The 13,006-nt window shown below is 36.4% G+C and overlaps 1 protein-coding gene across 1 annotated transcript in view; it reads left to right on the top strand.

The window, feature by feature from the left end:
- Nucleotides 1–9,972: 9,972 nt before the first annotated feature.
- LOC125845701 (feruloyl CoA ortho-hydroxylase F6H1-1-like) overlaps nucleotides 9,973–13,006 on the top strand; it is a 4,289-nt gene continuing 1,255 nt past the window's right edge. Inside the window, exons 1-2 of the mRNA XM_049525242.1 lie at nucleotides 9,973–10,161; nucleotides 12,331–12,393. Of these exons, the coding sequence (XP_049381199.1) occupies nucleotides 9,973–10,161; nucleotides 12,331–12,393 (252 nt within the window). The remainder of the gene's footprint in view (nucleotides 10,162–12,330; nucleotides 12,394–13,006) is intronic.

Genomic DNA, 13,006 nt, shown 5'->3' with positions numbered 1-13,006 from the left:
TGCTAGCTAGTTTTCAAACTTGCAGTAGACTAGAGTCACTTCTCCCCTTTGCTGCACTTCTGTTAGGAAATAGAACTTGATGTTGAAATGCTTGATCTTCTTGTGAAACACCGGATTGTTTGAGATTGTAACAGCTGCCTAGTTTTCGACAAGAATGATAGTACTTTCCTTCTGTTCCAAATGTAAATCATACATGATCTTTCTAAGCTACACGACTTGGTTTACTGCTCCTGTTGCTGCTATGAATTCAGCTTCTGCAGTGGATTGTTCAACAATTTCCTGTTTCTTAGATGGTCATGAGAATATTCCTGAACCTAGTTTGAAACAATGGCCAAAGGTACTTCTCACATCATCTGCGGATCTAACCCAATCACTATCTGAGAATCCAAGTAACTTGAAGCTTGGACACTTCTCAAACTCTACACCATAGTCAATAGTACCTTTGATATATCTTAATATTCTTTTTTCTGCTTTTAAATGCATTTCACTTGCACAGTGCATAAAACGAGACAAGAGACTTACAACAAATAAAATATCAGGCCTTTTTGCAGTTAGATACATTAAGCATCCAATCAAGCTTCTATAATAACCTTCATCAACTTTGTCGGCTCCATCTTCTTTACAAAGCTTCTCTTTTTAATTCATCGGCGTGCCCATCGACTTGCATTCCTCCATTTGAAATTTCTTCAGAATTTCCTTTGCATATTTCTTCTGGTAAATGAACACTTCACTTTTGCTTTGCTTGGTCTCCATTCCAAGAAAATAGGTCATAAGACCAAGATTTGTCATTTCAAAAAATTGCATCATTTCTTTTTTAAACTCCTCAACCAACCTTGTATTGTATCCTGTTACCAGAAGATCATCAACATAAAGCGACATAATAAGGATACCAGTGTCACGACTTGAGTCTACACCCTGGACGTAGCCGGCACTCGAAACTCTTGCTAAGAACAACTCATCGACAAAGAACTGACTCTACTTTTCAACCACCTCTAGAATGATGGGTAGTCGAATGATTCTGAGAAATGCACGAGTTAGAATAAGTCTATATGACATAGCTCTATTGCACGATTACGAGTATGAAAGAAAGAAAACTTTCCTTAAATGTCTGTAGTCCATCGTTTATAGAAGTGGGGCCCTCACAACCATAAACAAGACCCTACTTGACACGGCTTCATAGACACCCTAGAACACTTGAACTCTGTGCTCTGATACCAAGTTTGTCACGACCCGAGTCTACACCCTGGACGTGACCGGCACTCGAAGACCATTGCTGGTCCCCAAGCGAACCCTCATCCTGGCTACTACAAGCGGAAGAGTAACTTAAGCATACAAAAGCTTAAAAACTAAATAAAATTCATGAAACTTAAATACAAAGCTTTAACTCAAATGAAAAACTCTGAATATAAAAATAATATTCAACTCGCCATAAAATAGGCAACTTAAGTCTTTAAACATTTAACAAAATAAATGATTCAGACTTCTCAACTATACCGACTATCTATGAAGCCTCTAACTGTTAAAGATGGAAGTCCGGAAAATACCCACGACATCCTGACTAAACTGAAAAGTAAATGAAATCCTTCGGAAATAAGGAGGCTTACCATATCTAACTCGAACTTTTAGATGTATCAATGAAGCTCCTGTTGATGATCCTGAGTACCTGTGTCTGCATCATGGGAAGATGTAGGCCAAATGGCTCAGTACGTGAAATGTACGAGCATGTAAGAGGAATTCTAAAGCATAAACATAAGCTTGAAACTTGATAAAAGTGAGACATACTTACCTCTTTTCAAACTTACCCAACTCGAGGAATACTCAAGGACTCAAAACTACTCAAACTTACTCAACTCAGAAGTATTCAAGGATAAGATACTCAACTCAGAGAAATGATATTTGACTCTGGGTACTCAACTCAATATAAAGCAACAATACACATGCAATATATGGAAAGCTTTATAAAACAGTAAAAACAACTTAGTTCGTTAAAGAAAATGCAATAACAAACTCAACTTTACTTATAGAATAAAGTAATATAGTTTTTGTGGGAGATTCTCTAACCGACAACCACCACTATGAGCCTAAGTGGTGATACAACGTCTTGCCCACNAGTTAGATACATTAAGCATCCAATCAAGCTTCTATAATAACCTTCATCAACTTTGTCGGCTCCATCTTCTTTACAGAGCTTCTCTTTTTAATTCATCGGCGTGCCCATCCACTTGCATTCCTCCATTTGAAATTTCTTCAGAATTTCCTTTGCGTATTTCTTCTGGTAAATGAACACTTCACTTTTGCTTGGCTTGGTCTCCATTCCAAGAAAATAGGTCATAAGACCAAGATCTGTCATTTCAAAAAATTGCATCATTTCTTCTTTAAAACTCCTCAACCAACCTTGTATTATATCCTATTACCAGAAGATCATCAACATAAAGCGACATAATAAGAATACCAGTGTCACGACTTGAGTCTACACCTGGACGTGGCCGGCACTCGAAACTCTTGCTAAGAACAACTCATCGACAAAGAACTGACTCTACTTTTCAACCACCTCTAGAATGATGGATTGTCGAATGATTCTGAGAAATGCACGAGTTAGAATAAGTCTCTATGACATAGCTCTATTGCACGATTAAGAGTATGAAAGAAAGGAAACTTTCCTTAAATGTCTGTAGTCCATCGTTTATAGAAGTGGGGCCCTCACAACCATAAACAAGACCCTACTTGACACCGCTTCATAGACACCCTAGAACACTTGAACTCTGTGCTCTGATACCAAGTTTGTCACGACTCGAGTCTACACCCTGGACGTGGCCGGCACTCGAAGACCATTGCTGGTCCCCAAGCGAACCCTCATCCTGGCTACTACAAGCGGAAGAGTAACTTAACCATACAAAGGCTTAAAAACTAAATAAAATTCATGAAACTTAAATACAAAACTTTAACTCAAATGAAAAACTCTGAATATAAAAATAATATTCAACTCACCATAAAATAGGCAACTTAAGTCTTTAAACATTTAACAAAATAAATGATATAGACTTCTCAACTATACCGACTATCTATGAAGCCTCTAACTGTTAAAGATGGAAGTCGGGAAAAGACCCACGACATCCTGACTAAACTGAAAAGTAAATAAAATCCTCCGAACATAAGGAGGCTTACCATAGCTAACTCGAACTTTTAGATGTATCAATGAAGCTCCTGTTGATGATCCTGAGTACCTGTGTCTGCATCATGGGAAGATGTAGGCCAAATGGCTCAGTACGTGAAATGTACGAGCATGTAAGAGGAATTCTAAAGCATAAACATAAGCTTGAAACTTGATAAAAGTGAGACATACTTACCTCTTTTCAAACTTACCCAACTCGAGGAATACTCAAGGACTCAAAACTACTCAAACTTACTCAACTCAGAAGTATTCAAGGATAAGATACTCAACTCAGAGAAATGATATTTGACTCTGGGTACTCAACTCAATATAAAGCAACAATACACATGCAATATATGGAAAGCTTTATAAAACAGTAAAAACAACTTAGTTCGTTAAAGAAAATGCAATAACAAACTCAACTTTACTTATAGAATAAAGTAATATAGTTTTTGTGGGAGATTCTCTAACCGACAACCACCACTATGAGCCTAAGTGGTGATACAACGTCTTGCCCACGCTGCCAGAACTGTCCTATACTTTGCTGTCATATAGAACGCTTAACTTAGTCGATCCATTAGCTTAACTTATGTGATCATCTAAAAAGTATGACCCATTAATACCCATGATGGCTACATGGTTTATGTAGACTTGAGTTAATATAAACTCGCATCCCCATATCGGTGCTCAATACTACTCCCAAAAATATACTTAGCTCATATGTTTTAAAACAACTTCTTTCTTTGGTTTGAGATAATTAGTCAAAACTTAGCTTAAAATCTCTCTTGGAATCGATGTTCTCTTTCTTGCTCAAAACTCTTTTGGAAATCTCAGTTTCCTCTCATCTTAAATGTGAAAACATTTACTCTTGGGAATACTTAGTTCCTATATATCATTTTAAAGAAAATGAACTTTACTCTTAGTCTTTACTCAACCTCAAAGCTTAAGTCTTAAAACAAAGTTTATACATTTGTAAAAAGACTTCTTAAAATATGGTTCATGCCGAATTATGGACATGAACGACTCAATGCAAGGTTTCCAATAACCATAGATAGAACTCAAATACTTGGAACTCAAGAACTTCAATGTTACTACTCACTTCAAGAATGCTCAACTCAGAGGGTTCATGCGGAATTATGAGCTTGAACTACTCAACTCAAGGACTCAAAGATACTTCTCATCTCAAGACTGTTCGACTTATAGGGTTCACACAGAATTATATGCATGAACAATTCAACTCAAGGACTTCATGGGTAACATGTAATAGTCTCATGATTAGAAATATAATCTCAAAGAGGATTAGGAATTCAATATTCAAGACTTAGAACTTGAAGATACTACTCCTCTCAAAGGTACTCAACTAATGGAGTTCAAGCGGAAGTTATGTGCATGAACAACTCGACTCGAGGGTCTACATAATAACATGGAACTCAGGTATACAACTCTTCTCATTCTCTTACTTACTTCCTTAAAACTTAGTTCAAATCAATGATGGATCTCAAAGAATTCACAATTTAACTCAAAGGCTTTCTTGAACTCTACTCTTAACTCTCTTTTGAATGTGAATTACGAATTCAAGAGTTTTGTTCATGACATGGAGGATCTCATGATGACAAGGTAAACTCATGAATACATTCTCTTCATCCTCATACTCACTTGCTCGAGTATTGAAACGAGTTACTAGAAGTTGTAGAAGACTCCACAAAAGGCATCAAATGGGCTTTCTTAGAATGTTCGGAAGAATTGTCAAAACTTAACTCTTAACTCTACCTTGAATTTGAATTATGAATTCAAGGTTGTGACCATGTTATGAATGATTTCTAGGTGTTTAGAAGTAGCTTAGAGTAGTTAGAATCGAAAAAGGGTGAACGTGTACTTTAAATGAACTCAAATGGGGGAACTGACGACAAACTGGATGGGGCAGGTGACCCTGGTGCTATGGGTGGCGCAGGGCGACAACCCCTTAACTTCAGAGGAGGGTTTGGGGCTCTCTGGCTGGCGCATCGCACCAGGCCCCAACCTAGAAAATCCGACGAATTTTCCTTGTTCGTTTTCTCACCCTAACTCGCCTAGAATCGAACGGTTTCTTCCCCAATCACTTGGATTCGATTACTTAACATAAGTACACTATAATATACTCAAAACAAAACTCAAATTACTAAATTTCATATCAATAAATCATCAAAACCCCAACACAACAAGATTTAGAATGAACTTCAAGAACATCTATCAAGAACTCATCAAGAACTCTAATCTTTCAACTTCAAGAATGAAATTTTGCTGAAAATAACATGATTGGCTTGTGGGTGAACTAACCCAACACTAAGGAAGCTTAAATACCTCTTAGGGATTAAACCCATGGCGAAAATCCGCAACAAGACGCAAGAATCTTGACGAACTCTTGATCCTCTCCTCTTTTCTCTTCTTGAACTCTCAACTAAAACCCTAGGCGTAAACTAGGTTTATAAAACTGAACCTAATCAGATTATACCTCTAAAATATTACTAAAAATGAATCAAATCTGTTTGGATAAAAAAAAGACCAAGATACCCCTTACTGTTTCCGATTTTGACTTTCCTTATCTAGACAACCCAACTTCGAATGGACATATCTCTCTCATACGAACTCAAAACTGAGAAAAATCGGTGGTATTGGAAAGATAATTCAAATATATTCTCTACGGTATCTGATAGCACACCTAAGTCATCCTGATCTAGGAGTTATGGTCATTTGAAGTCAACCTAAAACTCATACTTAGCTTAACTTGCAAAATTTCAGATTTTTGCTGTATGCAATTTAACTCTTTTTGGAACTCAAGGTGATACATCTAGTGATATTAACACTTAAGAAATTTTTAATTCCTTGGTAAAATCTCACTCGCTACGAAGAACGGTTCGAGTCTTAGTTCGAAAATTTTTCTAGGGTGTTACAACCAGTGTCTTTATGTTTTACATACAAAGTGGATTCAGATAAGCTTTTTTCAAAGCCCAAGCCTAACATATGATCATCTATCCTACTATACCAAGCTCTTGGTGCTTGCTTTAGGCCATACAAAGCCTTTTTTTAGCAGATAGACTTTGTCTTCATCACTGTGTTTCACAAATCCTGATGGTTGCTCGACATATATTTCCTCCTCCAGTGTGCCAATTAAGGAGGCTGATTTGACATCGAGTTGGAACACCTTCCATTCCATTTGTGCTGCTATTGCGAGTAGCAATCTGATTGTATCTAATCTTCCAACAGGAGAAAAAGTGTTAGAGTAATCAACACCATAAATTTATGCGTACCCTTTAACTACAAGCCTCGCCTTGTATTTGTTGATGGAACTATTTGCATTTAACTTTGTTCTGAAGATCCATCTCACACCAATGACTTTTCTATCTTCAGGTTTGTCGACCAACACTCAAGTTGTATTTTTCTCAATCATGTAGATCTCCTCCTCCATTGCTTTCTTCCATTTTGGGTCTTGAAAAGCTTCTACTAGACCAACGAGTTCATGGATGGCGACATTAAACCTTTGATAGATATATGACAACAATCTTGTCTCGTTGATTGAATGAACATCTTATAGTTCTTGCTGCCAATGTTCTGTTTTTTGCTCTTCAGTAGGGATGATGTTTGCTTCTAGAGAGCGTTTTCCTGATTTTTGAGAATTCTTCCAGTCCCACTGTTCATTATCACTAAAATGAACATCTCTTGTAATTGTTATCTTTCCTGTTTGAGGATGACAGACTTTGTAGGCTTTAGAAACTCCATTGTAACCCACATGGATGCCTATGATTGCCTTCTTGTCAAGTTTTCCACGTTTAACCTGAGGAACATGAACAAAACAGACACAACCAAACACTTTAAGACAACTTAGTGAAGGCTTAAACCTGTACCAAGCTTCAAATGGTGTTTTATCCTTCAAAGCTTTCATAGGGAGTCGATTCTGCATAGAGCTGTGGTATTTGCTGCTCTGCCAAAATATCTTAGGCAACTCCTTCTCATGTAACATACATCTGGCTATATCCATTATCCATCTATTTCTTCTTTCACTAACACCATTTTGTTCTGGTGTGTATGGTTTTGTACGTTGATGCACAATGCGGGCCTCCTCACAAAATGAATCAAATTTTGTTGAAGTGTTTTCCTTCCCATTATCAGATCTCAAAGCTTGAATCTTACAATTACTTTGATTTTCCACCAATTTCTTGAATTTCCAGAATACACCAGCAACTTCTGACTTGAATTTCAAGAAAAAATCCAACACATTCTTGTAAAATCGTCAATGAAAAGAGCGTAATAGATGCTACCTTATAGTGATGGAGTTCTTTGAGGCCCTGCGACATCAGTGTGAACTAGTTGTAGCTTTTTTGGTGCTCTCTAGGTTGATTTTGGAAATGGCTGTGTTGCTTACCATATTGGCAGGCATGACATTCAGTGGAATTTGCTTCCAGATCAGGTACGCTCTCCACCATCTTCAACTTTTGCATCTTGACAAGCCCTTGATAATGATAGTGCCGAGTCGCTTATGCCATAGCTCAATGACATTTTCTTTTGCTGAATACAACATTTGGTCTTCCCCAAATGGATCTAATGAGAAACTTTTTCCACTCATTTTGACTTTAAACAAATCCTCCCCCGAGGGATCCTTGATCAAACAATATTTATCTTCAAAATAAAGTTTGAAACCTTTTTGTAACAATTGACCAACACTTAACAAGTTTCGGTCTAAGTCTGGTACATAAAGAACATCTGTTATTGTTTTTGTACTTGCTTGTGTCTCAACTGCAATAGTTCCCATTACTTTTGTTGAAATATGACTACCATGGCCTATTCGAACATTTGCAACTCGAGTACGCTTCAATTCTTTGAAGAGTTCTTTATCAAGAGTCATGTGATTTGTGCATTCGTTATCAATCAACCACGACTAGCTAGAAACATTACTTGCAAAACATGATGCAACAAAAAGTTGATCCTCCTCCTGTTCATTTACAACTCGAGTATCTACATCCTGCTGGTGAGTTTGTTCTTACAAATGATTGCTTCATGCCCAAACTAATTGCACTTACTGCACTTAGCTTCAGGCCTTCTCCAACACTTCAAAGGTGCATTTCCGATCTTGCCGCAATGCTTACAAGGAGGGTAGTTTCCTTTGAAGCTACCTATTTTGTTTTTGTTGTGGTGTGTTGCACCTTCTCCATCTGTTGGTTGGTACTTCTTGTTCTTGTTTTTATTACATTGTCCATCATCTTGATGCTTGGCTAGTAAGGCTCCTTCAACAATTCCTTCTTTTATCATAANACTCAAGTTGTATTTTTCTCAATCATGTAGATCTCCTCCTCCATTGCTACTTCCATTTTGGGTCTTGAAAAGCTTCTACTAGACCAACGAGTTCATGGATGGCGACATTAAACCTTTAATAGATATCTGACAACAATCTTGTCCCCTTGATTGACTGATCATCTTATAGTTCTTGCTGCCAATGTTCTGTTTTTTGCTCTTCAGTAGGGCTGATGTTTGCTTCTAGAGAGCGTTTTCCTGATTTTTGAGAATTCTTCCGGTCCCACTGTTCATTATCACTAAAATGAACATCTCTTGTAATTGTCATCTTTCCTGTTTGAGGATGACAGACCTTGTAGGCTTTAGAAACTCCATTGTAACCCACATGGATGCCTATGATTGCCTTCTTGTCAAGTTTGCCACGTTTAACCTGAGGAACATGAACAAAACAGACACAACCAAACACTTTAAGACAACTTAGTGAAGGCTTAAACCTGTACCAAGCTTCAAATGGTGTTTTATCCTTCAAAGCTTTCATAGGGAGTCGATTCTGCATAGAGCTGTGGTATTTGCTGCTCTGCCAAAATATCTTAGGCAACTCCTTCTCATGTAACATACATCTGGCTATATCCATTATCCATCTATTTCTTCTTTCACTAACACCATTTTGTTCTGGTGTGTATGGTTTTGTACATTGATGCACAATGCCGGCCTCCTCACAAAATGCATCAAATTTTGTTGAAGTGTTTTGCTTCCCATTATCAGATCTCAAAGCTTGAATCTTACAATTACTTTGATTTTCCACCAATTTCTTGAATTTCCAGAATATACCAGCAACTTCTGACTTGAATTTCAAGAAAAAATCCAACACATTCTTGTAAAATCGTCAATGAAAAAGCGTAATAGATGCTACCTTGTAGTGATGGAGTTCTTTGAGGCCCTGCGACATCAATGTGAACTAGTTGTAGCTTTTTTGAGGCTTTCCAGGTTGATTTTGGAAATGGCTGTGTTGCTTACCAAATTGGCAGGCATGACATTCAGTGGAATTTGCTTCCAGATAAGGTACGCTCTCCACCATCTTCAACTTTTGCATCATGACAAGCCCTTGATAATGATAGTGTCGAGTCGCTTATGCCATAACTCAACGACATTTTCTTTTGCTGAATACAACATTTGGTCTTCCCCAAATGGATCTAATGAGAAACTTTTTCCTCTCATTTTGACTTTAAACAAACCCTGCCCCGAGGGATCCTTGATCAAACAATATTTATTTTCAAAATAAAGTTTGAAACCTTTTTGTAACAATTGATCAACACTTAAGAAGTTTCGGTCTAAGTCTGGTACATAAAGAACATCTGTTATTGTTTTTGTACCTGCTTGTGTCTCAACTGCAATAGTTCCCATTACTTTTGTTGGAATGTGACCACCATGGCCTATTCGAACATTTACAACTCGAGTATGCTTCAATTCTTTGAAGAGTTCTTTATCACGAGTCATGTGATTCGTGCATCAATTAGCAATCAGCCACGACTAGCTAGAAACATTGCTTGCAAAACATGATGCAACAAAGAGTTGATCCTCCTCCTGTTCATTTACAACTCGAGCATCTACATCCTGCTGGTGAGTTTGTTCTTACAAATGATTGGTTCATGCCCAAACTAATTGCACTTACTGCACTTAGCTTCAGGCCTTCTCCAACACTTGAAAGGTGCATTTCCGATCTTGCCGCAATGCTTACTAGGAGGGTAGTTTCCTTTAAAGCTACCTGTTTTGTTTTTGTTGTTGCGTGTTGCACCTTCTCCATCTGTTGGTTGGTACTTATTGTTCTTCTTTTTCTTACATCGTCCATCATCTTGATGCTTGGCTGGTAAGGCTCCTTCAACAACTCCTTCTTTTATCATAACACGTCGTTGCTCTTGTGCTTGAAAGGCACTTAAGGGCTCTGTTAGTGTAATACTAGATTGTTTTGGACAATTATCTCCAAATTTTATAAAGGTGTATATAACCTAAATAAGAATTATATTGCCTAAGTAGGAAATTATTTTTTAATCTTTTTTTTATAATAATATATCTAGTATATACAAGAGTATTGAGCATTTTGTAGTAATTGATTCTAGCAGGGCTCGAATATCCGTACCGCTATTTGTGAATCCTTGCTTTGACAGTGTCATTGGTCCATTTTCACAAATGTTGAAAGATGGAGAAAAACCAGTGTACAAACACGTCTTGTTTTCTGATTATTGGGATTATTTCTTTTGTAAGAGGCCTTCTGGTAAAACATCACTAGATTTTGCTAAAATTTGATATTTTAATCTACAAATTTCTTGTTAAGTGAATGTATTGTCAAATTTGTTATCATGTAATGACAAAAACTCCCTCTTTACATAACCAATGAGTTGGTATGATTGTGCAGTTAGCTTGAATTGTTCTAATCATTCAATAATCTTATTTTACCCTTTATCCAACTTTTTGTTTATAATAACTTTACCCCATTTTTTTTCTTTGTAATATTGTAAGTTTTATCTTCTAATCGTTGGTTTGTAACACTGTGATAATTTTAAACTTGAACTCAATAATTTGAACAATGTTCTTTTTTTAAAAGTAGATATCGAATATAGAATAAGAAAAAACATGTACTCATGATGGGTAGTAAATATCTTTGCCATCAATTAAAGATCTTGTGTTTAGAAATGAATTTGCATTCAGTTTTATATCGAATATTGAATACAAAAAATATAAGAAAAAACACCTACTTAAATGATGCTTATCATTTTCTAAGATCGTGACCGGTAGTAACTATCTCCATCATTAACTATAGATTTTTATTATCAATTTACTTTCACTCCTAAGACTAGTATCAAATATAGAGCTGGCTCCCCGCACTAGTAGTGCACCAGTGTCACCGGCCCCAATCCTTTTTCCGTAGTTTGCTCCATCTAAGTCCTTTTAAAGTGTACCTTTACTTCCTATTGATTCTAACTACTCTAAACTACATCTAAATATAGAGAAATCATTCATAACATGAATCATAACCCTTGAATTCATAATTCAAATTCAAGGTAGAGTTAAGAGTAAAGTCTTGAGAGTTCTTTCGAGTCATTTTGAGAAATCTTTTACAATCTTTTTAAATCTTGTTTTAAGACTTGAGTACTTGAGTTTGAGAATAAGGAGAGTTGAGTTGAATTTTTCAAAATGAATATATGAGAACTAAATATTCCTAAGAATAAATGTTTTTACATTAAAAATGACCGATATCTAAAGGAGTTCATGAGGAGTTTTGAGTACTATCTCTTTTAAGAGAAATATTTTGAGTAATAATCTGAAAGTTGAGGATGATGAAATGTTTTTAAACATATGAGCTAAGTTATATTTTGGAAGTAATATTGAGTACTGATATGGGGACGAGTTTAGATAACTCAAAGTCCTCATAAACCATATAGCCAACGTGGGTAGAAAGGGTCATACTTTTTAGATGATTCCTTATTACTTTTTAAGCATAGCTTAGTGGATCCACTTAGTTGAGAAGTTCTATACCCCGGTAAGGTATATGACAGTTCTGGAAGCGTAGGGGAGACATTGTATCACCACATAGCTCATAGTAATGGTTGTCAGTTAGAGAATCTCCCAAACAGAGTTATTTTGTATCTTTACATACTACCTGAGTTATTATTGTATTTTTAAATACATTGAGTTGTTATCTACTGTTTTAAATGCTTTATATAAACTGTAGTTTTATCACCGTTTTATATTGCATTGAGTTGAGTGTCCATGAGTTGAGGTTGAATTGAGTAGAGTCAAGTTGAGTATGTTTCCTTTTAAGCAGTTCAAGCTTGCACGTTATGTTCAGTGTTCCCCTTCCATGCTTGTACATTCCATGTACTGACGCCATTTGGCCGGCATCTTTCATGATGCAGATACTGAAAACCAGGATCATCAACCAGCGCTTCGTTGATCTAGTCGAGTTCCAGATTTGTTTGGTGAGCCTCCTTGATTCCGGAGGATCTCTCATTTAATTATGTTATTTCAATTTGTTAGCATGATCGGGGGTCTTGTACCGGCATCCCTCATAGTATTAGAGGCTTCATAGATAGATAGACAATAGTAGTTCATAAGTCTTGTTCATTTCAGTTGTTATGTTCTAGACGTGACTGCCTCTTTTGGCCAGTGAATGTTTTATTTCTAAAATATTTTGAGTTTATCTTTTGAGACATTGAGTTAAAATTTACATTTGAGTTCATTTTATGTTGAGTGAGTCTTCCGCTGAGAGTTGAGCCAGGTCAAGGGTTCGCTTGGGACCAATAATGGTTCTCGAGTGCCGACCATATACAAAGTGAAGTCTAGGGGAGTGACAGTAGTACTACTTTTACTGATAGTTTTTTATCGATATAATAGAGTACACAAGTTTCAAAAAAATATTATTCAAACAAACCACAATTCATGTATATGACACCAAGAAACCACCTCACCAATTTACAAATAGCTATTTCTAGAAGATATATTTTATGATGATGATGTTTGATTAAACTTAAAAGAAATTTTTTTTTGAAAGTGAATCTAACTAAATTTGAATTCGTGCTAGAAAATCATACA

The sequence above is a fragment of the Solanum stenotomum genome, chromosome 11, assembly GCF_019186545.1.
Source record: "Solanum stenotomum isolate F172 chromosome 11, ASM1918654v1, whole genome shotgun sequence".
In the NCBI taxonomy this organism is placed as follows: Eukaryota; Viridiplantae; Streptophyta; class Magnoliopsida; order Solanales; family Solanaceae; genus Solanum; species Solanum stenotomum.
This window is presented reverse-complemented; position numbering and strand designations above follow the sequence as displayed.